The following is a 26,927-nucleotide window of genomic DNA, read 5'->3' on the forward strand; positions in this document are numbered from 1 at the left end:
TTAACAGATTTCTTCCTGTTAACTCTGTCAAAAAGACTTACAATGTTAAGGATCTACAGTGTCCTCCATAATGTTTGGGACAAAGACACAGCAGTCATTTATTTGCCTCTGTACTCTGTACAATTTGAGATTTGTAATTAAAAAAAATCACATGGGGTTAAAATGCAGTCAGATGTTATTAAAGGCCATTTTTATATATTTTGGTTTCATCATGTAGAAATTACAGCTGTGTTTATACATAGTCCCCCCATTTCAGGGCACCATAATGTTTGGGACACATGGCTTCACAGGCGTTTGTAATTGCTCAGGTGTGTTTAATTGCCTCCTTAATGCAGGTATAAGAGAACTCTCAGCACCTAGTCTTTCCTCCAGTCTTTCCATCACCTTTGGAAACTTTTATTGCTGTTTATCAACATGAGGACAAAAATTGTGCCAATGAAAGTTAAATAAGCCATTATGAGACTTTGAAACACAAATAAAACTGTTAGACATCAGCCAAACCTTAGGCTTACCAAAATTAGCTGTTTGGAACATCATTAAGAAGAAAGAGAACACTGGTGAGTTTATTAATCTCAAAGGGACTGGCAGGCCAAGGAAGACCTCGACAGCTGATGACAGAAGAATTCTCTCTATAATAACGAAAAATCCCCAAACACCTGTCCGACAGATCAGAAACACTCTTCAGGAGTCGGGTGTGGATTTGTCAATGACCACTGTCTGCAGAAGACTTCATGAACAGTAATACAGAGGCTACACTGCAAGATGCAAACCACTGGTTAGCCGCAAAAATAGGATGGCCAGGTTACAGTTTGCCAAGAAGTACTTAAAAGAGCAACCACCGTTCTGGAAAAGGGTCTTGTGGACAGATGAGACGAAGATTAACATATCAGAGTGATGGCAACAGCAAAGTATGGAAGAGAGAAGGAACTGCCCAAGATCCAAAGCATACCACCTCATCTGTGAAACACTATGGTGGGGATGTTAACATTATCCGGCCTCAAAACATTGTCCGGCGGTTCATTCTACAGCAAGACAATGATCCCAGGTGACTTTTCAGGTCAGGATCCTTCTTCAAACTGATTCAGCTGCGAGTTCAAAGTCCCATAATAGCAAGCCGTGTAACCGAATTTCACATAATTGGAGCCTGAGCCAGAAAAGTATCTTCAAGGAAACGGGACCAGCAACAATCACAGCTGGTTCATGGAACCTCCTGGGCGGCAGCAGTAGTGTTGCAGCCTTACAGCGCCAGAGACCCAGGTTCAATCCTGACTACGGGTGCTGTCTGTAAGGGGGGTGGGGTGTCGAATGGGATAGTGGAGGATGGAGTTAAAGGGAAAGGGTTTCTTAAATGTGTGAGCGTAGAGACAGAGGGGTGTAAAATGAGGGTAGAAGCAATAGGTAGCAAGGTGAAAAGTAAAAGTGGCAGGCCGGCAAATCCAGGGCAAAAATCAAAAAGGGCCACTTTTCAACATAATTGTATAAGGGGTAAGAGTGTTGTAAAAACAAGCCTGAAGGCTTTGTGTCTCAATGCAAGGAGCATTCGTAATAAGGTGGATGAGTTGAATGTGCAGATAGCTATTAATGACTATGATATAGTTGGGATCACGGAGACATGGCTCCAGGGTGACCAAGGCTGGGAGCTGAACATCCAGGGATATTCAATATTCAGGAGGGATAGAGAGAAAGGAAAAGGAGGTGGGGTAGTGTTGCTGATTAGAGAGGAGATTAACGCAATGGAAAGGAAGGACATTAGTTTGGAGGATGTGGAATCGGTATGGGTAGAGCTGCGAAACACTAAGGGGCAGAAAACGCTGGTGGGTGTTGTGTACAGGCCACCTAACAGTAGTAGTGAAGTTGGAGATGGTATCAAACAGGAAATTAGAAATGCGTGCGACAAAGGCAAAACCGTTATAATGGGTGACTTCAATCTACATATAGATTGGGTGAATCAAATTGGCAGGGGTGCTGAGGAAGAGGATTTTTTGGAATGTATGCGGGATAGTTATCTAAATCAACATGTAGAGGAACCAACGAGAGAGCAGGCTATTTTAGACTGGGTATTGAGTAATGAGGAAGGGTTAGTTAGCAGTCTTGTTGTACGTGCCCCCTTGGGAAAGAGTGACCATAATATGGTTGAGTTCTTCATTAGGATGGAGAGTGACATTGTTAATTCAGAAACAATGGTTCTGAACTTAAAGAAAGGTAACTTTGAGGGTATGAGACGTGAATTGGCCAAGATTGACTGGCAATTAATTCTAAAAGGGTTGACGGTGAATATGCAATGGAAGACATTTAAAGACTGCATGGATGAACTACAAAAATTGTTCATCCCAGTTTGGCAAAAGAATAAATCAGGGAAGGTAGTGCATCCGTGGATAACAAGGGAAATCAGGGATAGTATCAAAGCGAAGGATGATGCGTACAAATTAGCCAGAAAAAGCAGCATACTGGGAGAAATTCAGAGACCAGCAGAGGAAGACAAAGGACTTAATTAGGAAAGGAAAAATAGATTATGAAAGAAAACTGGCAGGGAACATAAAAACTGACTGCAAAAGTTTTTATAGATATGTGAAAAGAAAGAGATTAGTTAAAACAAATGTAGGTCCCTTGCAGTCAGAAACAGGTGAGTTGATCATGGGGAACAAGGATATGGCGGACCAATTGAATAACTACTTTGGTTCCGTCTTCACTAAGGAAGACATAAATAAACTGCCGGAAATAGCAGGGGAGTTGGAGGAATTGAGTGAAATCCAGGTTAGCCGGGAAGTGGTGTTGGGTAAATTGAATGGATTAAAGGCCGATAAATCCCCAGGGCCAGATAGGCTGCATCCCAGAGTACTTAAGGAAGTAGCTCCAGAAATAGTGGATGCATTAGTAATAATCTTTCAAAACTCTTTAGATTCTGGAGTAGTTCCTGAGGATTGGCGGGTAGCAAACGTAACCCCACTTTTTAAGAAGGGAGGGAGAGGGAAAACGGGGAATTACAGACCAGTTAGTCTAACATCGGTAGTGGGGAAACTGCTAGAGTCAGTTATTAAAGATGGGATAGCAGCACATTTGGAAAGTGGTGAAATCATTGGACAAAGTCAGCATGGATTTACAAAAGGTAAATCATGTCTGACGAATCTGATAGAATTTTTCGAGGATGTAACTAGTAGCGTGGATAGGGGAGAACCAGTGGATGTGGTGTATCTGGACTTCCAGAAGGCTTTCGACAAGGTCCCACATAAGAGATTAGTATACAAACTTAAAGCACACGGCATTGGGGGTTCAGTATTGATGTGGATAGAGAACTGGCTGGCAAACAGGAAGCAAAGAGTAGGAGTAAACGGGTCCTTTTCACAATGGCAGGCAGTGACTAGTGGGGTACCGCAAGGCTCTGTGCTGGGACCCCAGCTATTTACAATATATATTAATGATCTGGATGAGAGAATTGAAGGCAATATCTCCAAGTTTGCGGATGACACTAAGCTGGGGGGCAGTGTTAGCTGTGAGGAGGATGCTAGGAGACTGCAAGGTGACTTGGATAGGCTGGGTGATTGGGCAAATGTTTGGCAGATGCAGTATAATGTGGATAAATGTGAGGTTATCCATTTTGGTGGCAAAAACAGGAAAGCAGACTATTATCTAAATGGTGGCCGACTAGGAAAAGGGGAGATGCAGTGAGACCTGGGTGTCATGGTACACCAGTCATTGAAAGTGGGCATGCAGGTGCAGCAGGCAGTGAAGAAAGCGAATGGTATGTTAGCTTTCATAGCAAAAGGATTTGAGTATAGGAGCAGGGAGGTTCTACTGCAGTTGTACAGGGTCTTGGTGAGACCACACCTGGAGTATTGCGTACAGTTTTGGTCTCCAAATCTGAGGAAGGACATTATTGCCATAGAGGGAGTGCAGAGAAGGTTCACCAGACTGATTCCTGGGATGTCAGGACTGTCTTATGAAGAAAGACTGGATAGACTTGGTTTATACCCTCGAGAATTTAGGAGATTGAGAGGGGATCTTATAGAAACTTATAAAATTCTTAAGGGGTTGGACAGGCTAGATGCAGGAAGATTGCTCCCGATGTTGGGGAAGTCCAGGACAAGGGGTCACAGCTTAAGGATAAGGGGGAAATCCTTTAAAACCGAGATGAGAAGAACTTTTTTCACACAGAGAGTGGTGAATCTCTGGAACTCTCTGCCACAGAGGGTAGTCGAGGCCAGTTCATTGGCTATATTTAAGAGGGAGTTAGATGTGGCCCTTGTGGCTAAGGGGATCAGAGGGTATGGAGAGAAGGCAGGTACGGGATACTGAGTTGGATGATCAGCCATGATCATATTGAATGGCGGTGCAGGCTCGAAGGGCCGAATGGCCTACTCCTGCACCTAATTTCTATGTTCTATGTTCTATGTACGTTCTCCCTGTGACCATGTGGGCTTTTTCAGGTTGCTCCGGTTTCCTCCCACATTCCAAAGACGTGCAGGTTTGTAGGTTAATTGGCTTCTGTAAATTGTCCCTAGAAAGTAGAATAGAACTAGTGTATGAGCTAATTGTTGGGACGGTGCAGACTCGGTGGGCCAAAGGCCACAGTTCCACGCTGTATCTCGAAACTAAACTAAAACTAAACTGACCGGACAGTTGAGATTTATTTTGGGGCGATCAGGTGGGATGTGGAGTTTCAGCTCTACACCAGGTGAAGACATGGGCTTCTCCAATCATACGCAAATGGCCTCTAACTTTATTATGATCCTCCTTGTCCCAAACTATCCCACCTGCAAAGTGCCGGAGGAACTCGGCAGGTCAGGCAGCATCTGTGGAGGTAATGGGCAGGCAACACTTTGGGCCAGGTCCCTTCTTCAGACATGGTGTAGGGGAGAAAGCTGGAAATGAAAGGTGGGAGTGGGGCTGAAACATGGCAAGTGATAGCTGGATACAGCCGAGGAAGGGGGTCACAATTCGCAGATGCGTGGAGATAATGAGAAGAAAGCAAAAGGGTGTCAGGTAGGGGAAGACGAAGATGTGAAATGTGATGATGATGGCAAGGAAAAAAGTGGAAGGGGATGGAGAAAGGAAAATAAAATATGGGACTTGGGGATGGAAAGAAGGTTACGGGAGGGGGAGAAAGGAGAAATATGACTGGGGTGGTGGGAGAGATGGGTGGGCATTCGAGTGGGGTGGGGCAGGGGAAAGAGTGAGGGGATGAGGGTGGGGGGTGGGAGAGGGAGGATTACTTGAAATTGGAGAATTCAATGCTCGTACATTGGACTGTAAGTTACCCAAGTGGAATATGAAGTGCTATTCTCCCACTTTGTATGTGGCATCACTCTGGCAATGGAGAAGGCCAAGAACAGAAAGGTCAGTTTAGGATAGAAAAGAGAGCAAAAATAGTTGGCAACCGTGAGATCCAACAGACTTGTTGGCCAGAGGATAAATGTTTGATGAAATGGTTGTCTAGTCAATACTTGATCTCTCCGATGAAGGAGGCCACATCGGGAGCACTGAATGCAATAGAAGAGGTTGGAGGAGGTGAGTGTGAAATTCTGTCTCATCTCAAAGGATTGTTTGCGGTCCCTGGATGGAACTGAGAGATGAGGTCATAGTCATACTGCACGAAACAAGCCCTTTGGCCCAACTTGCTGATGCCAACCAAGATGCTCCATCTATTCTAGTCATCTATTCTAGGCCCACTTATCTACATTTAGCAATTATCCCTTTAAACCTTTCCCATCCATATACCTGTCCACACGTCTATAAATGTTAAACAGTACTAGCCTCAACTACTTCCTCGGGCAGTACGCTTCATGTACACACTGTATTAAATAATTGCCCCTCGGGTTCTTATTAAATCTTTTCCCTCGCACTTTAAACGTTTCCTCTGGTTATTGATTCCCCTACTCTTCACCCTAGGGTCTTCTACACATTGTCTGAGGAAACAATCCAGAACACATTTGACAAATTCCACCCAGTCTAAGCCCTTGACACTGTAGCAGTCCCAGTCTATATTGGGAAAGTTAAAATCCTCTACTGTGACAACCCTATTAGTCTTGCAGCTGCCTGCAGCTTCCTGGCAGATTTGTTCTTCTAATTCCCATCGACTGTTTGGAGGCCTATAATCCATTCCCAACAAGGTGTTCATCCCTTTTTTTATTCCTCAGCTTCACCCATATCGTCTCACTGGACGACCCATCAGTAATGTTAATCTCAGACTACTGGCGTGACATTCTCCTTCATCAATAAAGCACCCCGCCTCTTCTACTCCCACCTCTATCTCACCTATAGCATCTAGACCAAGAGTTCAAGAGAGTTTTATTGTCTTGTGTCCCTGATAAGACAATTAAATTCTTGCTTTGCTTTAGCACACCAGAACATAGTAGGCACGAATACTGAACAGATCAGTGTGTCCATATACCATTGCATAAATATATACACACATGAATAATTAAACTGATAAAGTGCAAATAAACAGATTATTGGCTATTAATGTTCAGAGTTTTGTCCGAGCGAGATTAATAGCCTGATGGCTGTGGGGAAGTAGCTATTCCTGAACCTGGTCGTTGTCGTCTTCAGGCTCCTGTACCTTCTACCTGAAGGTAGTGGGGAGATGAGTGTATGGCCCGGATAGTGTGGGTCCTTGATGATGCTGCCATCCTTTTTGTTCAGCTGCCGTGGAACATTAAGCCAGTCCCTATCTTAGCTGGAATTCTGCAATGGCTACAATATCCCTGTGGCACATACCATACATACCCCAATTCAAAATAAATGCTATTCAGTCCAACAGACCTTCCTTGCTCCCTGCTGTGTTCATACCTATCCGGTTCAGTGAACTTTCTTTCATCACCTTCCATACCGACTTCCATCCTTAACACCCACCTCAGTCCGGCATTGGATCCCACATCCCTGCCAATGCCCCTTATGATTTTATAAACCTCCATATGGGGTCAAATAAACCCTCCAAACCTGTCCTATCCATGCATCTGTCTAACTGTTTCTTAAACGTTGCGATAGTCCCAGCCTCAACTACCTCCTCCGCCAGCACGTTCCATACACCCACCACCCTCTGTGTGAAAAAGTTACCCCTCAGTTTCCTATTAAATCTTTTTCTCTTCAGCTTAAACCTACGATTCTCGATTCCCCTATTCTGGGCAAGAGTCTCTGTGCATCTACCCGATCTATTCCTCTCATGATTTTATACACCTCTATAAGATCACCTCTCATCCTCCTGCACTCCAAGGAATGGAGTCCCAGCATGCTCAACCTCTCCCCATAGCTCAGGCCCTCGAGTCCTGGCAACATCCTCGTAAATCTTCTCTGTGTCCTTTCCAGTTTAACAACATGTTTCCTACAACAGGGTGCTCAAAACTGAGCACAATACTCTTAAGATTTCACTGGAGACACGGGTGAAGGTTCCATCCACAACAGGGCGGGGGTGGGACAAGACGATGACACGACCACAGCGACATCTCGGATGACCTAGAGTGGAAAGCCTAATTTTTGCTGCCTGACCCACTGAGTTCCTCCAGCACTTTGTGTTTTGCACAAAATTTCAGCATCTGCATTTTCTTGTAAATGCCGCCTTTCTTGAATCTTTTAATTTTTTCAAACACCTCTATAAGATCAGCCCTTAAACTGCTAGAGGGAAACACAATCCTAATCTGCTCTTTTAACGAAACCATTTCAACTCTGTTATCATTCAAGCATGCACAATGCTCAGAATTTTTTTTGTCCCAAGTGGATGACACCAAATTTACAAACTGAATTCAATCTGCCAGAGTTTTACCATTATTCTGTGGCAATGGCACAATCCTGCTAGGACAAGTTTGGAAGCATATGGACCAAGCGCAGGCAGGTGGGACTAGTGCAACTGGGACATGTTGGCCAGTGTGGGCAAGTTGGGCCGATGGGCCTGTTTCCACACTGTATCACTCTATGACGAGGAGCAATTTACAGAGGCCAATTAACGTACAAACCCGCATGTCTTTGGGATGTGGGAGGAAACCCACGTGGTCACAGGGATAACGTGCCAACTCCACACAGGGAAGACCCGAGCCCCTGGTGCTGTGAGGCAGCTGCTCTAGCGGCTGTGCCTCTGTGCTGCCCACAAGGTTTGCATCCCAGTGCAGATCCTTGGTCAACTCTACAGGTCAGACAGTGCCATTTGAAATATATATCCATACGTGTCCATCACCTCTATTTCATAAATAATTCCCTGCCCATGCTAATGAAACTGCCTCAAAATCCATGCAGCAGTACTTCTTATGTGCATTCTGTGGAAATGTATTGATTGTGTTCAGAAGTACACACAAGTGGCATGCACAGGTACAATTATGTGCCAGATTAGTGACCTCCTCTAAAATAACAAGATGACTTCAGACATCCACTTCAACGGAACAATTCCTAAACCAAGTGATTGTTGGGAGGTGGCGATTATAGGATCTACATTTTTTTCTATTATCATTTGTCTACAGTAGTCTCATTTAAAAAAATATCCTTTAATACTAAATCGAAAAATTCTCTCCTTTTTGTTTATTCATATCTATTTCTTTATTCTCTTCCTGTACCAAGAGGTTTAGTTTAGTTTAATTTAGAGATACAGCGTGGAAACAGACGCTTCGGACCACTGAGTCCGTGCCACCCGGTGGTCACCCTGTGCACTTGCACTATCGTACACACTAGGGACAATTTAACAACTTACAGAAGCCAATTAACCTACAAACCTGTGCATCACGGGAGGAAACCAGAGCATCCGGAGAAAACCCACGTGTTCACAGGGAGAACGTACAAAATCCGTACAGACAGCACCCGTAGTCAGGATCGAACCCGGGTCTCTGGTGCTGTAAGGCAGAAACTCTACCGCTGTGCCACCGTGCCTGAAGACTATAGTGGTCTCATTATTTTTTCCCCAATTTCCTTTAATATTAAATCTAATGTTTTCCTCTCCATTTTTGTTCTATTCATATCGATTCCTTTATTCTCTTCCTGTACTGAGAGATTGGATGCAATTATTTGTAATGTGTCACTTCCGTTTTATCAATTACGTCTCCAGGGGCCTAAATTACCGCTCACCACTTCCATTCTTCTAAAAACTTCAGAAATGTCTCTTATAACTCACACAAGATTTTTAAATGATATATTTAAAATTCCTATTGCCACATTAATTCCCCTCTCTAGTTGATGCTGTCTCCCAGCTTTGATTTCCACTACTCTTTGCATTTATAATCCCAGAAACACCATCATACATTTAGAAGACAAACTTTTTCATTTCTTGTACCACCCGATGGTACAGCATTGCAGTGCTGACGTGGGAACTATTAGTTCTTGGCATAGCACCAGAACTCACACATGCATTACAGGATTTTATAGGGAGCATATATACATGTTTTGTAACTGCGAGGTACAAAACTGCAAAGTATGCATGCATTACCAATCAGAGCAGCATTTTAAATGCCACCTTAATCTATCATATCACATTTCACAGCCGGCACAACGACATTGTTTAACGGCACAGCATATCACAGCACACACATGCTCTACAATTCTATGATACAGCATTTCAGAACACACATGAATCAACCGTTTGAAGATTAGCTCCCTGCCAACCTTGCTGGAGACTTGTTTGTAGGTGGTTTACGATTGCTGTGAGTATGGTCGATAGATTCATCACTTGGGAACACTGGGCAAGACCAAGTGTAAAGAGTTCATTCCAACAAGCGCGTACCAAAGCTGTATTATTGTCCGGCCTGTGGAAAAAGATAAGCATGTTTTAATTCTTAGTCCTCAATAAAATTGTGATACAGAAAGAACATTATATCATAAATAAACTTCGGTGTGAATCGCAATGAATCGGTGTGTACAAAGGAACCGCAGATGCTGGTTTAAATCGAAGACAGACACAAAATGCTGGAGTAACTCAGCTGGACAGGCAGCATCTCTGGACACAGGGAATGGGTGACGATTCAAGTCGAGACCCTTCTTCAGACTGATGCCAGTGGGTGGTACATAGATAAGGAAGTGTATAGATAAGGACGTGTAAAGTGTGAAAACAGGACAAAGGGAATGGAAATCAAGGAAACTGTAGAATAGATCATTGTTAGTTGTGAGAAGGTAACAACAAAGCAAACAGAGATAAAATGTAGTCGGAGACTGTAAGACTGGTCAGAGACCTTGGAAGGGGGAGGGGATGGAGAGCGAGGGGAAAGTAAGGGTTACTTGAAGCTAGCGAAGTCAAATGTTCATACCGCTGGGGTGTAAACTGCCCAAGCGAAACATGAGGTGCTGTTCCTCCATTTTGCACTGGGCCTCACTCTGACAATGGAGGAGGCCCAGGACAGAAAGGTCAGTGTGGGAATGGGAGGGGGAGTTAAATTGTTCAGCAACCGGGAGATCAGTTAGGTTTAGGCAGACTGAGCGGAGGTGTTCAGCGAAACGATCGCCGAGCCTGCGCTTAATCTCGCTGATGTACAAAGGGAGTTCCTGTCTGACCAATTTGCATTTTTCAAGGAGATACCAATGTACACATGAGAGCAATGTAACTGAGAGAGTATACATGTACTTCTGTGAGTTCTTTAATAAATTCCCACATGCAAAACTGGTCCAGAGGATTAGAAACATTGGGATCCAAGCTAAGTTGCCAAATTGGATCCAAAATTGGCTAGGAAATAGGGGGCAAGTTGCTTTTGTGACAGGAAGCAAATTTGAGTAGTGCATGGACCTTTACTGTTTGTTATAATCATAACATCAGTATGATTTGGATGATATGAAAAATGGTTGTGTTGTTGGTAGTGAGGAGGGTAGTCTTAGGCTAGACAGAGTCATAGTGATACATCGTGGAAACAGGCCTTTCGGTCCAACTTGCCCACACCGGCCAACATGTCCCAGCTACACTGGTCCCACCTGTCAGCATTTGGTCCATATCCCTCCAAACCTGTCCTATCCATGTACCTGTCTAACTGCTTCTTAAATATTGGGATAGTCCCTGCCTCAACTACCTCTTGTGGCAGCTTGTTCCATGCACCCACCACCCTTTGTGTGAAAAAGTTACCCCTCAGATTCCTATTAAATCTTTTCTCCTTCACCTTGAACATATGTCCTCTGGTCACACTATAATTAATTAATTTCTAAGACAGACAGAACAATGGCAGATCAAATGCAAGTATAGTTTGGGAGGACTAACAAGGCTCGGACATATAAATTGAACAATCGGGCATTAGAGAGCACACGTCGTTCCTGGGTAACAAATTGGTTCTGTTTTTATGTGTTGATTTTGCCATAAGTTGGAAAATCAACAAAATTCACGATATAGTAACCATACCACCTAAGTATGGTAATGAAAGGCAGCAAAAATAACACGACTGATAAAAATCAACAATTATTAAAAGGAGAGAGAGAGAGAGAGAAGAATCCAGTTCTACCTCTTGCAGGGAGAAACGGATCAAAGGTATCAAAGGTATTTTATTGGTCACATTCACATACACCTAGGTGTAGTGAAGTGAAATGCTTCTTGCCATTTTGCAGCACATAAAGAAGGAATACAGACATAACATTAATAAGAGTTTTAAACATAAAGAACATCCCCCCACAATGGTTCCCATTATGAGGGAAGGCACAAAGTCCAGTCCCCAACCCCAGTTCACCCATAGTCGGGCCCATTGAGGCCTCCACAGTTGCCTCTACGGAGGCCCGATGTTCCAGGCCGTTCTCGCCGGGTGATGCTGCTCCGGCGTCGGGAGAGTCCTCTCAGCGGCTTGGGAACCCTGGAATGGCCGCTTCCGTACTGGAGGCCACGGCTTCCGAAGCCAACAAGGCCGCGCCGGTTGGAGCTCCACAACTGGCGATCTCATCTAGAGATCCCAGGCTCCCGGTGTAAAGTCAGCGCCGCCGCCCGCAGCTGATCGCTCCACAGTCCCGCAGCTCCGTGATGTTTTCCTCAGCGATCTTCAGCTCACCGGAGCTCCAGTGCGGCGACCCGGGCAAGGCATCGCCCGCTCCGCGATAGCGCTCCAGCGCTGTGCCGCCGCCGACGCCGAGGTTCTGGGCGGTCCCCGACAGGAAACGCCGCTCCAGGCCCGCTGGTAGGCCGCGAGGACGGGTCGAAGCTGCAGCCCGGAGAAAAGCTGCCTCTCCGACCAGGTAGGGACCCTGAAAGGTAGTTTCCCCCTTCCCCACCCCCCACATAAAAAAGTCTAGACCTCCAAACAAAACACTTAACTAACTAAAATAAAAAATAAAAAGATGAAAAGACAGACAGCTGCTGGCTGGGCAGCCGTGCACAGGATGTACGTACGTCAGAGTTTTTTAACATAATAATATTATAGGAACTCAAGCGTATGTAAGGATGTCTATGAATTGGGCATTTGTAACCAGGGACTGCTTCTATTGAGAACAGAAGGACCTTGGTGAAGATGGCATTACAAGTAGATAAGGGGATGAAGGAGGCATATGGTATTAGTTGTGTTCATTAGCCAGGCAGCAGAATATGGTATGGTACAACAGAGGTTAAGGTACAACTTTTAAGACAATGGTTTTATAATGAGACTTGAGAGGCATAAATAGGGCAGGTAAGTGGCATAAATAGGGTAGATCGTACAAACCTTTCCTCCATACTACAGGTGGCTAAAACTAGAAAAGACAGATTTAATGCATGGGGTGGTAAGTTTAGAAGGTTTAAATTGAATACATTTTTCACCCAGAAGTTAGTTGGAAACTGGACCCACTTGCTCAGTGGGCAGTGAAGGCAGAGACACATGCAACATTTAAGTATCTGGAGGAGCACTTGAATTGTCATGGAACAGAAGGCCATGGATGGTGATAAATGGGATTAGTATAGATAGATACTTATGGTCGGCATGGAAGTATTGGGCCAAAGGAGCCGCATCTGAACTGTATGATTTTATGACTATGTAATATTCTGAAGACCCCTTCCACCCCAGCAACGGACTGTTCCAGCTGTTACGGTCAGGCAAACGCCTCCGTTGCCATGCTGTGAAAACAGAGAGGATGAGAAGGAGTTTCTTCCCAGAGGCCATTAGGACTGTAAACTCCTATTTCACCAGGGACTAACTTTACTGAACCAATTTACTGTTGTGTGGTGTCTTTTTAAAATTGGTGTTTTTTTTGTTTTTTTCCTCCCACAAATATGTAATATGTGAATATGTGATTCTGTTCCATTCTGTTTTGTAGTTTTTTTGCACAATCCGCAAGCATGGCCACTTTTCTTTTCACTGCACATCTCGTATGTGTATGTGAGGAAACCAAATGGTATGTTAGCATTCATAGCAAAAGGATTTGAGTATAAGAGCTGGGAGGTTCTACTTCAGTTGTACTTGGTGAGACCACACCTGGAGTATTGCGTACAGTTTTGGTCTCCTAATCTGAGGAAAGACATTCTTGCCATAGAGGGAGTATAGAGAAGGTTCACCAGAGTGATTCCTGGGATGGCAGGACTTTCATATGAAGAAAGACTGGATAGACTCGGCTTGTACACGCTAGAATTCAGAAGATTGAGGGGGGATCTTATAGAAACTTACAAAATTCTTAAGGGGTTGGACAGGCTAGATGCAGGAAGATTATTCCCGATGTTGGGGAAGTCCAGAACTAGGGGTCACAGTTTAAGGATAAGAGGGAAGTCTTTTAGGACCGAGATGAGAAAATCATTTTTTACACAGAGAGTGATGAATCTGTGGAATTCTCTGCCACAGAAGGTAGTTGAGGCCAGTTCATTGGCTATATTTAAGAGGGAGTTAGATGTGGCCCTTGTGGCTAAAGGGATCAGGGGGTATGGAGAGAAGGCAGGGATGGGATACTGAGTTGGATGATCAGCCATGATCATATTGAATGGCGGTGCAGGCTCGAAGGGCCGAATGGCCTACTCCTGCACCTATTTTCTATGTGACGAATAAACCTGACTTGATAAGTACAGCCCATGTCTGTGCAATGGGTATATATAAACCTATATATATTCTGACATGTATATAGAAATTTGAGTAAAGATGGACCCCTCTGAGTATAGGTGGACCTCAAGCTGCTAAATACCAATTCATGACCATGCAATATTGGTCGCCCTAATGAATTCTCTTAGGAAAGGCACCTGCAAACCACTGATCTGTTTGAATTTATCAAAGTATTTTTTTAATTTTCCATCAAGGATGCAAACTTCATTAAAAATGCAAAAATATAGTTACACTGTAAAATGCTAATTTGGATCCTGAAATTTATAAGCAAATTCCAGCGAATAGTCAGAATGGTATAATGTGTAGTGGCCTTACAGAGACATGGCGGATCTGCAGAGAGAAGAACAAAACTGTGCACTGTAGCTCATGGTATGGAAACGCTGCACATACAAGAGTGGCACAGTGGCGCAGCTGGAGAGCTACGGCCTTACAGCGCCAGAGACCCGGGTTTAATCCCGACTACGGATGAGTATGGTACGGGGTTTGTATGTTCTCCCCGTGACCTGCGTGGGTTCTCTCTGAGATCTTCAATTTCCTCCCACACTCCAAAGACGTATAGGTTTGTAGGTTAATTAGCTTGGTATAAATGTAAAATTAGCCCTAGTGTGCATTGGGTAGTGTTAATATGTGGGGGGGGGGGCGCTGGTCGGTGCGGACTCGGTGGGCCGAAGGGCCTGTATCTCTAAACTAAAAAACGAAATTAAATACGTGCACGCCACAATAGCACTAAATGACAAATTGAAACACAAGATTGTTAAAACTTGATCACTAACCCAAGAGCCTGGAAGGCTGGAATAGATCTTGCCCAATGCATGGAAAGGAACAATAATCTTGATGCAGACTCGCAGATATAGTGCACATTCAGGTACTCTGGCATTGGTGACGGCATTGTTAGCTGCGGAGAGCAAAGAAGAACTTACTTGAACATCAAGTTATCCCATGGCTGCAAAGTTTCATTTTGTAGTAGAGGAATGCAGTTTGCAACACTATTCATAAAAGCAAATCACATTCTTAACAAGAATCAAACTGATTTCTCACTTAGATTAGTTGGCTCGAAGGGCCGAATGGCCTACTCCTGCACCTATTGTCTATTGTCCCCATAACCCCTGACACCCGTACTGATCAAGAATCTATCTATCTCTGTCTTGGTTTGTTGTTACGTAAATGTGCCAGCAGAGTTACAGCAGTAAGAATGTAATTGTTCTGTTCCAGTGCACATGACACTTAAACATTCTTGACTCTCGAGTCTCTTTACTAAATTAAGTTTAAGGTGGCAAAATATAAAAGCTGAACGCTATTTTGGCTGAAGTCACATCAGCCTTGTTCCACCATTGGAAAAGTGAACGGGTAGGACTCTGCTTCCTGCAGATACCAAGCACTTGGTAAATGGAAGGAAAAATACATTTAAGCTCGGAATGATCCGTGTAAATCTAAATCAGTGATACATCTCTCAATGTTGGCATATGTGGGAGTTGCACTCCAGCTGCTTCTGGAGGTCCAAAGACCCTAACTGACACAACAGTAGGAGAATCTTAGGAGGAGGATGTATTCAAGAGAGAGTTAGATATAGCTCTTTGGGCTAACAAAATCAAGGGATATGGGGGGGGGGAAAGCAGGAACAGGGTACTGATTCTGGATGGTAGACAAAAGTGCTGGAGAAACTCAGCGGGTGCAGCAGCATCTATGGAGCGAAGGAAATAGGCAACGTTTCGGGCCGAAACCCTTCTCCAGTCTGGGGAAGGGTTTCGGCCCCGGAAATGTTGCCTATTTCCTTCGCTCCATAGATGCTGCTGCACCCGCTGAGTTTCTCCAGCACTTTTGTCTACCTTCAATTTTCCAGCATCTGCAGTTCCTTCTTAAATACTGATTTTACTTCAGAGTCACGTGAGTGACTACGTGAAGAACCCCGCCACGACGCATGCGTGTCATATCGCTTCACGCTTGCGAAACGTCAGGCGGGGGGAACGTTCCCCCGCAGCGGTAAGTTTGAAACCGCGACCTGCAGGTAAGAAATTTACTCTGCGGTAGTTTTGTTCCCCGCGCTATTTTTTCACAGGGGGGGGAAGCTGGACAAAATAGTGTCCACAAGTGCTGCGAGTGAAGCTGGCTGGGAAGGACCACTAAGTTGCGGGAGCCAGCAGCAGCTGAAGGCACAAGCCCCGTAAGGGATCAGCTGTGCCGACTTTTGGTCCCACGCCGGCCAGAACACCACGGCCGGGCGGGAGACTATTCAGAATGGGGCCGTCGACTTTTGGACAAGTCAAAAACAGCAGTAGGCGGGGTGGAACGACGTTCCCCCGTAGCGACAATTTAAACCTGGACCTGCAGGTAAGAGCTGCGGTCTTTTTGTGTTTTTACCATACTGATTACAGGTGGAGAAACCAACGGGCTGCGACAAAGCTGGTAGGCTAGATGGGATCAGCTGTGCCCGATGTCGCCTCCGCACCGGCCAGATCCACTCCACGGAAGGGCAGTAAGGACAAAGTTGGTGAGGGAGGACCGCGGAGCAGCGTGCAGCCAGCAGCAGCCAGTGGCACTCGGATCACCGATAGTGGGATCAGCTGTGCCCAATGTCGCCTCCGCACCGGCCAGATACACGCAGCCGGGCGGTAAGGCTAGACACAAAAACAAACAAGGTCGTGGACTCAGAGGAGTCCGACTTTGAACAACCGCAGGCGGCCAGCGCCCGAGAGTGCTGGAGCTGGATGGAGCGGTGTGTTGGAGCATTTGCTCCAACGTGACAGACTCCGGGAGATGGAGTCGGGTCACTGTGGGCCCTATGATAAACCCACAGCAGTACCTCTTGAAGGGCTGCACAGTGCTTCTACCTCATCAGAAGGGAGCACTGCGGGTCAGTTCTGGGCTGACCTGGAAGAGGGGTCCGCAGAAGGAAAGACAAGTGTGCAAGGGGTGCAGGAACAAGGGAACCTACTGGAACCCACTACAGTCAAAGACAGCATCCCACGCACCCACCAGCAGAACTGGTGAAAGCTCGAAGGCCCGGTACTCAAAACATGAGTCTTTTTTAGGCCATGGCCCAGACCGGCCTTCTTGGAAGATGCGGGGACCTCCAACGCCAACCAAACCGAAAATCCAGACACCAGCGCAACAACAGCAGCGAAGAACCTACAAAAAGAAGTAAACCTGCCACTGGTAACTATGGAGGTAGGTGGGTCTGGTTCCCTACAAAATACAGGGAGCATGGAGGTTGGGTGGAGATTACGCTCTTTTCTGAAGGCATGGAGCATGTTAACAACCGATACTTACATCTTAAGCAGTATCCAGGGATATACAATAGTTTATACACAAGTACAGCCCTCCAGTTCAACATATACTGAACTGAATGTTCGTGCCTTCTGATAACGTACAATCAAAAGCGCAAGCTGAACTGGAGCGGCTACATAAAAGGTGTAATTGAGAAAACTCAACACGAACCATTAGAATTCGTGTTCAATATATTTATCAAAAACAAAAAAGATGGTGGTTGTCGCATCATCATAGATCTGACAAAATGGATACCTTTGTTACTGCTAAACAATTAATTTCCAAAGGTTACTTCATGGCCAGCATCGATTTAAAAGATGCTTACTATTCAGTGCCTATATGAGGTGACCACAGATGTTACTTAAAATTCAACTGGATGGGACAAATCTGGCAGTATAAAGCACTGCCAAATGGGTTATCATCAGCCCCAGGCTGTTCACAAAAATTTTGAAACCAGCCCTAGCGTCTCTACGGAAACGTAAACACATGGTCATGGCATACTTAGATGACATACTCATTGTGGGCAAAACTTTGGAATTGGCCAAACAAACTAACAGCCACAAAACAGTTATTTGAAAAACTGGGATTTATTATCCATCCAGTTAAATCTAAACTAACGCCTTCCACTACTATGGACTATTTGGGGTTTCACCATTGACTCAGTTCACATGTCGGTGACTCTGCCTAAGGGAAAGGCTAGAGATTTAATAGAGGCTTGCAATAACCTCATTGACATCAGCAAACCATCCATCAGATTGGTAGCAAAAGTAATTGGCAAAATGGTGGCTGCCTTTCCAGCCACACAATTTGGACCTCTACATTACCTAAACTTACAGAGAGCAAAAATACAAGCACTCTAAATTAATGCAGGTCACTTTGACAGACCTATGAAACTACCAACCAAGCTAAAATGGAACTAAAATGGTGGATAGATAACATCTGGCTTTGTTCCAATCCAATCATTGTCAGTAACCCTTCCATGGTACTACAAACTGATGCCAGTGCACTTGGGTGGGGAGCCACCAATACCATCACCAGCTGTGGAGGTAGATGGACTGCTCAGGAGGCATCATTATTACTCACACTGGGCATAAACTACCTGGAAATGTTGGGTGCATTACATGGCCTAAAGTCATATTGTACTGGGTCATATCACCAGCATGTTAGACTACAGATAGACAATACCACCGTGGTAGCATACATTAACCACATGGGTGGAAACAAATCGACATCATGTGACAATCTGGCTAATACAATTTGGCAATGGTGTATCCAGAGAGATATTTGGATATCAGCCACTTACCTACCAGGAAGACTAAATTTAGTGGCAGACACCAGGTCACGCAAATTTAATAAAAACACCGAATGGATGTTGAATAAAAAAGTATTTGCTGATATTACAGCAAAATATGGAACACCAGATATCGGTCTATTCGCATCCAGACTTAACCACCAGTTATCAAATTATGTTTCATGGGAACCAGACCCTGGGGCAGCGGCAACAGATGCATTTTCGCTGCATTGGGGGGGGGGGGGGGGGGGGGGGGGGGGGAATTGTTTATTTACGCATTCCCTCCTTTCTGCCTCATCAATCGGGTATTAAGGAAAATACAACAAGACTCTGCGTCTGGTATTGGTAGTACCCGATTGGCCTACTCAACCATGGTTCCCAGTGGTATTAAACATGGCATTAGAACCATGTATCACCATCCCACATAGACCAGATTTATTGCTACATCCCGTAACAAGGGATAGCCACCCATGCCATAAACATTTGAACTTATTAATTTGTAGAGTTATAAAAACACCTCTACTACAACTGGGACTGACGGACCGAACAGTGAACATGATCTCGGCGGCCCAAAGACAGTCAACCAAAAAAAACAGTATCTGGTCTATATCAGGAAGTGGGCGATGCACTGCCATAAAAACAACATCACCTACAGAGACATGAACATCCCGTCTGTTCTGGAATATCTGGCAGGCCTCCACTATGATGAGGGGCTCAGTTACAGTGCCATCAACTGCGCCAGAAGTGCCCTATCGACTTACCTATGGCAGGGGACAGAGCGTTACTCTGTTGGGACTCACCCACTGGTAACAAAACTTATGAGGGGAATTTTAATACTAATCCCCCAAGAACCAGGTACTCCCAAATATGGGATGTAATTATTATCCTGAAGATGCTCAGGAATTGGTCTCCAGCAACAGCTCTGTCCCTACACAGACTGACATTAAAAACAGTCATGCTAATGGCATTGGTCACGGCACAAAGGGTACAGTCACTGCATAAACTAAGACTGGACAACATGACTTCCTCAACAGAAAATATTACGTTTCATATCTATGAGTTAGTAAGCAGAACAGACAGGGATCAGCAGGCCTCAATATACAATTTAGGTCATACCCAACAGATGACCGTCTGTGTATAGTAAGACATCTGTCGTTATACATGGAGAAAACGAAAATCCTAAGAGGCAATGAGAAGGCACTTTTTGGTCAGCCACTAGCAACCACACAATAGAGTGACGGTCCAGACCATCTCAAGATGGCTGAAACAGGTGCTAACACAGGCTGGGGTGGATATTAATATTTTAAATCTCATTCCACCAGGGCTGCAGCTACATCGGCAGCGATACAGTTGGATGTCCCAATGGACCAAATCCTCAAGGCAGCAGGATGGTCTGGGGGGGGGAAAAACATTCCAATTATTTTACAATAAACCAGTAATGAAACCTGGAACGTTTTCAGAAACAATTTTAAGTTCTGTAAATTAATTTAAACCCATAAAAAGGGGTTATAAATTTGTGTTAATAAATTTTATGATTTCAATGTCGAATTCATGTCCTAACTATGTTAACACAATTCCTCCTACAGTCATCAAGGCAGACGTGATGCATGGACTCGTTTCCACGGCATGAAATCAGAGCTTTAAAATCTTCACGTAGTCACTCACGTGACTCCGAAGTAAAATAGTAAGATTAAACGAGAACTTACCAGTTTGAAGTTTGATCTGTATTTTATGAGGAGTTACGATGAGGGATTACGTGCCCTCCGCTCCCACCCTTGATCATATACTTAACTGGTATCTCTTCTCTAATCTTACTATGTTTAGTCATTACAGTTATCTGTGATTTCACACCGCTGCTTTGAAGAATGACACGCATGCGTCGTAGCGGGGTTCTTCACGTAATCCCTCAACGTAACTCCTCATAAAATACAGATCAAACTTCAAACTGGTAAGTTCTCATTTAATCTTACTATTCTGGATGATCAGCCATGATCATATTGAATGTTGGTGCTGGCTCGAAGGGCCAAATGGCCAACTCCTGCACCTACTTTCTATGTTTTTAATTCTTGCAGTAACCTGATCTGTGAAAGGCCTGGATAGAATGAATGTGGAGAGGATTGCCTTACTTCCCCCTCCCCTCACCCACAAACTCACTCTATCGAGCCACATCACTCACAATCCCCCGACATACCCCCCTCCCCCCCGCTTGCCCTTCAAAGGTATTGGCATTCCATTATTGTTGATTAAAGAAGTGATCAAGAGATACATTTTCTTTTAAAATTTCCCATCTACCCCAATTATAATGCTGTTGTCAACCATGTTAATAATGAACGCAGTAAAAGATGCAACTTTCTTTTAATAAATTCTGTGCTTGCCATTATTTGAGTTCCTACCATCTTAGCAACTTATGCATGCAGTCATGTGCCCTTCATGTTATCTGGCTTTTCGTCTGTGGCTTCCTACACCTCAACCACTCCAAGCACGAGAGTTCCAGGTTAATTAATACAAATAAATGTCCACAGTTGAACACAGAACTACCAACAAAAACAGGCGTGGAATTTTAGAATTCTGAAATAGCTTATGAGGGGGGAAGGACAGTGGGGCATATCTCCGTTTTTTTTTTCTTTCTCTTTTTTCTTCTCGCACTTCTTTGGTAGTTCAGGGGTCTGTTCTTCTCTCTCTTTTGCATCTTTCTTCTTTTTCTTCATTCTTTCCTTTTTTCTCGATTTATGTATCAATTTACACTTCTCGATTTATGTATCAATTTATAAAATGTTAAAAATGAAGCTGTACGAAAATTGTATAACTCTCATGCCGATTGCTTTATTCTTGTAAAATTGCTTCTAACAAAATAAACATTAAAAAAAAGACAGAGAACATCAGGGAGCCTTATGTACAATATCAAGAGGTTTGTAAATGCCTGATGAAAACTCAGAAGAAATATGTTTGAATCAGAAATATTGAAAAGGTGGCCTAGAATTTAGCCTTATCGCATCCTTCATAAGAAATAGTTAAAAAATAAGAAAGGTATCTTAAAATCCTGTAGTTTTAATGAACACAAGCAATGGACATAAGTGTACCTTGAAAGCAACATGCACGTCACTGAGAAGGGGACCCTCAATCTCAACGATAGGTAGGGACTGCTCTCCACTGATGAGCTGGATGTTGGTGCCCGAGGTATCCATGCACTCCGCTGAGTTCTGGACAGCTGATCCCTCTGCGGGATTCAGTGCTTTTGCAAGTGTGTCGAACGCCCTGAAACACCAATGGTCAGAAAATGCAAAGATATTTTATTTTGATGTCATTTTGCCAGGCATATTTCTGCATAACAAATATATATTAAAAAAACGAATGCAAAGTGAGAAGGGCACAGCATAACTAAAGGAATCAACTATGTAGGAAGGAACTGCAGATGCTGGTTTACACCGAAGATAAGACACAAAATGCTGGAGTAACTCAAAGGACATGCAACATGTCTGGCGACAAGGAATGGGTGATGTTTTGGGTTGAGACCCTTCTTCAGAGTCTGAAGCAGAGTCTCGATCCAAAACGTCACCCATTCCTTGTCTCCAGAGATGCTGCCTGTCCCGCTGAGTTACTCCAGCATTTTGTGTCTACTAAAGGAATCAACTGACTGAAGAGGGTTACACTCATGTGCTGCAGGCCAAGTTTTGAATTTTTTAAGACTGTACCTCACCAACATCATTTAGAACGGTGGCAGATTGTTTAGTTTTACTTCAGTGACCTGGATTGCTTCATTTATTTTTTTCTTTTACTACGTTAGGCTCATTTAGTTTTAATCCTAATCCTAATTTCCTAATTTAATCCTAATTTCAATCATGTTTTTTGTTTATAATAAGCAGAGAAGGGGCTTTGTGAAGTACTTTTGTAAATCATTGGTTGCGCAATGAAAGATGAAAGCTGGAAAAGATGAAGACAGAACAAAGCCTGGCAAGTGATAGGTGGATACAGATGAGGGGGGTTTGATTGGCAAATGGGTAATAAAGGCTAGAGAAGGAAAGGAGACAAAAGCATAGGTTTATGCTTCAGTTACATGGCACATTAAGGCACTATTTATGGAAGGATGTAAATACATTGCAAGCAGCTAAGGGAAACTTTATTCGACTGATATCTGGAATAAATGGACTGTAATAAGGAAATGTTGAACAGGCTAGGCTTGTATCTGCGAGAGTTCAGAAGAGCTTGAAAGGAAACACACAAGATCTGGGGGAGGGGGCGGCTTGACAGGGTGGACATGGAGAGAATGCCTCCTTTTATAGACAAATTTTGAATGAAGGGTTACTCGTTTAAGGCAGAGATGATGCCAACTGGTCCCAAATATTCGCCGATCTCTTTGCAAAGTGGCAATAGAAGCAGAGGTTTTGAATAATTTTTGGGCAGACGTAGGTAGATTCGTCAACTGTAGGAAGTGAAAATGACTGCAGGTAGACACATAATGCTGGAGTAACTCAGCGGGTGAGGCAGCATCTCTGGAGGGAAGGAATGGGCAACGTTTCGGGTCACCTCACCCCCATTCAACAATCCTGCCACACCTGCTGAGTTACTCCAGCATTTTGTATCTACCTTCGATTTTAAACCAGCATCTGCAGTTCTTTCTTTCACATGAAAATGACTGCAGATAGATGGGAATGTGGAGTTGAGGCTACAATCTGATCAACCATCTTAGTGAGTGGTGGAGCCCACTCAAGGCTGAATGGTATCTCCTTGCTCCGTTCATGTAAGTTTGTTTGATGATTACCTGGTAATATCACTCGCAGACTGGTCATCCTGCTGCATTTCTGATAAAGAAGCATCACCATTACTTAGGGCATCTATCCCCGACAAATCGGCACTGCTTTGGGACAGATCCTTGGACTTGCTTAGGTTTGCAAGTGATGTGACCACATTTGCGAGAGTGCTTAAATCACCTTGACAGGTTTCAATCTGAAATAACACAACAGCACGGATAAACAATCACTCTTTATCCATCTATAGAGTATTACGGCAGGCACTGAAATTCAGCAGAGTAGACTGGACCATATCGCACCTTGTTCTCAGCTGTGAGTAGCATAGCACTCTCTGTCTTCATCAGTGGTTGTTGGATATTTACCAGCATTCCAGGCTCTAAAAGACCTCCAGATCTTTGTAAAACAAAATAATAAAAGCATTTGCATTTATACAACAAACTTCTTCGCAAGCTCTTTCATAGTCAGTCTATTAATTTTTTCCCCCACGAAGATACCACTGCCTCATCACCACGTTAGCAAAGATGTTGTCAAGCTGCAAAGGGTGCAAGGAAGATTTATGAGGATGTTGCCAGGATTCGAGGGTTCTAGATTTAATTGTCACATGTACCAATTAAGCTACAGTGAAATTTGAGGGAGAGGTTGAGCAGGCTAGGGCTCTAGTCCTTAGAGCGCAGGAGGATGAGGGATGATCTTGTAGAGGTGTATAAACTCATGAGAGGAATAGATCGGGTAGACGCACAGAGTCTCTGGCCCAGAGTAAGGGAATCGAGAACCAGAGGACATAGGTATAGGGTGAGGGGGGAAAGGTTTGAAAGGAACCTGAGGGGTAACTTTTTCACGCAAACGGTGGTAGGTGCACAGAGGAGGTAGATGAGGCAGGTAATATCACAATGTTCAACAAACATTCAGACGGGTACATGGATAGGACAGGTTTGCAGGTATATGGGCCGAACGCAAGCAGGTGGGACTAGAGTAGATGGGACATGTCGGCACTGTACAACTAAATTCTAAAACCACTCCTCAAAATTAGATTTTGCTGCTGTTTGAAATCGATCAGGTGCACACAAATGGGATGGAAATCCACAGTAGAAAGTGTACAATTTTAGGCAACAAAAGCATTGAACATCTCTGTGTTGCTTATTTTGTAACAAATGAAGAGATTGATCCATCTTCAATATTACAATCATCACTTTAACCTCAAACATGATCTCTATTAATAAAAGTAAGTTTATTTTTTAAAAAACAGGCCCTCTTCCCTACATCAGTTTTGGTCAGAAGATAGACACAAAATGCTGGAGTAAAGGGGCTGTCCCACTGTACGAACTAATTCAAGAGCTCTCCCGAGTTTAAAAAAAAATCAAACTCGTGGTAAGCACGTAGAATGTACGTAGCGGGTACGTCGGAGCTCGGGGACGTCTCTTAGCGACTCGTAACGCTAACGGCAGGTACTCGGGAAACGCGGTAAGCTCGTGAAGATTTTTCAACATGTTGAAAAATGTCCACGAGAGCCCCGAGAACCTATTACCGTAATTCGCCGAGTTCGAATCAGGGGAAACTCGGGAGAACTCTTGAATTAGCATAGTACAGTGGGACAGCCCCTTAACTCAGTGGGTCAGGCAGCATCTCTGGAGAAAAGGAATGGGTGACATTTTGGGTCGATACTGAGAGTCAGGGAGGGGGTAAACTAGAGGTATGGGAAGGTACAGAACAAAGCAGAGCCTGCATCGATGACTCAGGGTAGGTGGAGCCCACAATGGTCCATTGTTGGCTTGGGATGAGATGATAACGAAGGAATACAAATGGTGAACATTTTCGGTCAGCCTTGGGTCTAAACTGGAGTGTTGGTGCACCAGAACACCAGATTATTTTCCTGTTGAATTCTCCTTCAGCTGAGATGTTACCTTGCACTTTCCTTGTCCGTTACAAACGTTGGCGTTGCAGCCAGAGGACTACGCAAATCTTTCCGGATGTAAATCTTTTCAGTCGACGCTGCGCAATTTGCTGACTTTTCTCGAGAAACTTCGATGGGTTTCCGCTCACACTGCACAGCTATTGAGAAAGCAGACGCTGTCAACCATTTACGGTGAAACTACTGAATGGGCTCAAGATATATTGGTCTGGAGATATGGGGCTTCACTTACAATCCTGCTTCATGCCCAGTACCAGGCATCTCTGCAACCGACAGTACTGGCAGCGGTTCCTGTGGTGCTTGTTAATCACACAGTCCTTCGACCCTCTGCACACATACACTAAGTTCTTCCTTATACTTCTTTTGAAGAAGCCTTTACAACCTTCGCAGCTCACTGCCCCATAATGACGTCCTAAAACGTTAGGGAAAACAAAAATAGAATCAGATTAACATCAGAGGATAAAGACAAATGATTCTGCAAATGATTATAATCAGCTAAATAGAACTGTCAAAAAACTATCAAATACTGCAGATGCTGGTTTACACCGCAGATAGACATAAAATGATGGAATATCTCAGCAGGTCGGGCAGCATCTCTGGAGAAAAGGAATAGGTGACCCCCCCCCCCCCCCCCCACCTTAGCCTTCCTGCTAGTTTGACAGTTCTTGCCATCTCCTCCACCACAGTGCACAATTAACTATTGTGGGCACTTTGGTCAGCACTATCAACTCTGATCTGTACCTCTTCATACCTCTAGTTTCCCTCTCCCCTGACTCTCTGAAGAAGGGGCCCGACCCAAAATGTCACCTATTCCTCTTCTCCAGAGATGCTGCCTGGCTCGCTGAGTAACTGCACATTTTGTGTCAAATACCCATATTTCACATGAAAAATACTCCAGGAGATAACGAGGACAGAGAACAAGAAACAGGAGGAGGTGCAGGCCAATTGGCCCTTCAAGTCTGCTTTGCTGTTTAATAAGACGGTGGTCCATCCAAATTCTGGCTTCTACACCACTTCCCCCCCTCTCCATAAACCTCGACTCCTGTGCAATTGAAATGTTTGTCAATCACTGCCTTGAATATGCTCAACTTTTACCACAGAAGTTCTCCAAATCAAGAATTCCAAAGATTCACGACCCTCAGGAGAAATGTTGCCCTGTCAGTCTTAAACGGACAACCCATTCTTCCAAAACTACCCTAGCTATAAATAGTCCCCACCAAGGCAAACATGCTCTCTGTCTGCACCCAGTCAACCCCTTACAGCACCTAGAGATCTAATCAGAGTATATTGAACTTCTCCAATTACTCCAGGTAGATTATGGGGCAGCATGGTGGCGCAGCAGTAGAGTTCCTGCCTTACAGCACCAGAGACCCGGGTTCGATCCTGACCACCGTTGCTGTCTTTATGGAGTTTGTACGTTCTCCCTGTGACCCGGTGAGTTTTCCCTGGGTGCTCCGGTTTCCTCCAGCACTCCAAAGGCGTACAGGTTTGTGGGTTAATTGGCTTGGTATAAATGTAAATTGTCCCTCGAATGCGTAGGACAGCGTTAGTGTGCGGGGATTACAGGTCGGCGCGGACTCGGTGGGCCCAAGGGTCTGTTTCCGCACTGTATCACTAAATTAAACATTGAACTGTATATTAACAGGACATTGTTCCCAAGTATAGAAATCCAGCATTCCAAAGTATAGGCTGCTGACCCAAACAACGCACCAATTCCATTTGTATTTCATTCAAAACTACATTTTAAAAAAAGTTCACCCATTTAATTTCAGTATTTCTGGAAATTAAAA

General features: G+C 44.2%; 1 protein-coding gene across 10 annotated transcripts in view; it reads right to left on the bottom strand.

The window, feature by feature from the left end:
- Positions 1–26,927, bottom strand: part of nr2c1 (nuclear receptor subfamily 2 group C member 1) — a 132,596-nt gene that overhangs the window by 20,202 nt on the left and 85,467 nt on the right. For 4 of the 10 annotated variants that reach the window (XM_033039392.1, XM_033039389.1, XM_033039397.1 and 1 more), the window contains 7 exons: positions 25,370–25,549; positions 25,130–25,277; positions 23,528–23,621; positions 23,240–23,424; positions 21,561–21,744; positions 14,699–14,820; positions 9,541–9,716 (listed from right to left, as the gene is read on the bottom strand). In XM_033039392.1, the coding sequence (XP_032895283.1) occupies positions 9,541–9,716; positions 14,699–14,820; positions 21,561–21,744; positions 23,240–23,424; positions 23,528–23,621; positions 25,130–25,277; positions 25,370–25,549 (1,089 nt within the window). The remainder of the gene's footprint in view (positions 1–9,540; positions 9,717–14,698; positions 14,821–21,560; positions 21,745–23,239; positions 23,425–23,527; positions 23,622–25,129; positions 25,278–25,369; positions 25,550–26,927) is intronic. The other 6 variants (XM_033039398.1, XM_033039396.1, XM_033039394.1 and 3 more) reach the window with 3 other exon arrangements.

This window comes from Amblyraja radiata, chromosome 21 (assembly GCF_010909765.2).
Source record: "Amblyraja radiata isolate CabotCenter1 chromosome 21, sAmbRad1.1.pri, whole genome shotgun sequence".
Lineage (NCBI taxonomy): Eukaryota > Metazoa > Chordata > Chondrichthyes > Rajiformes > Rajidae > Amblyraja > Amblyraja radiata.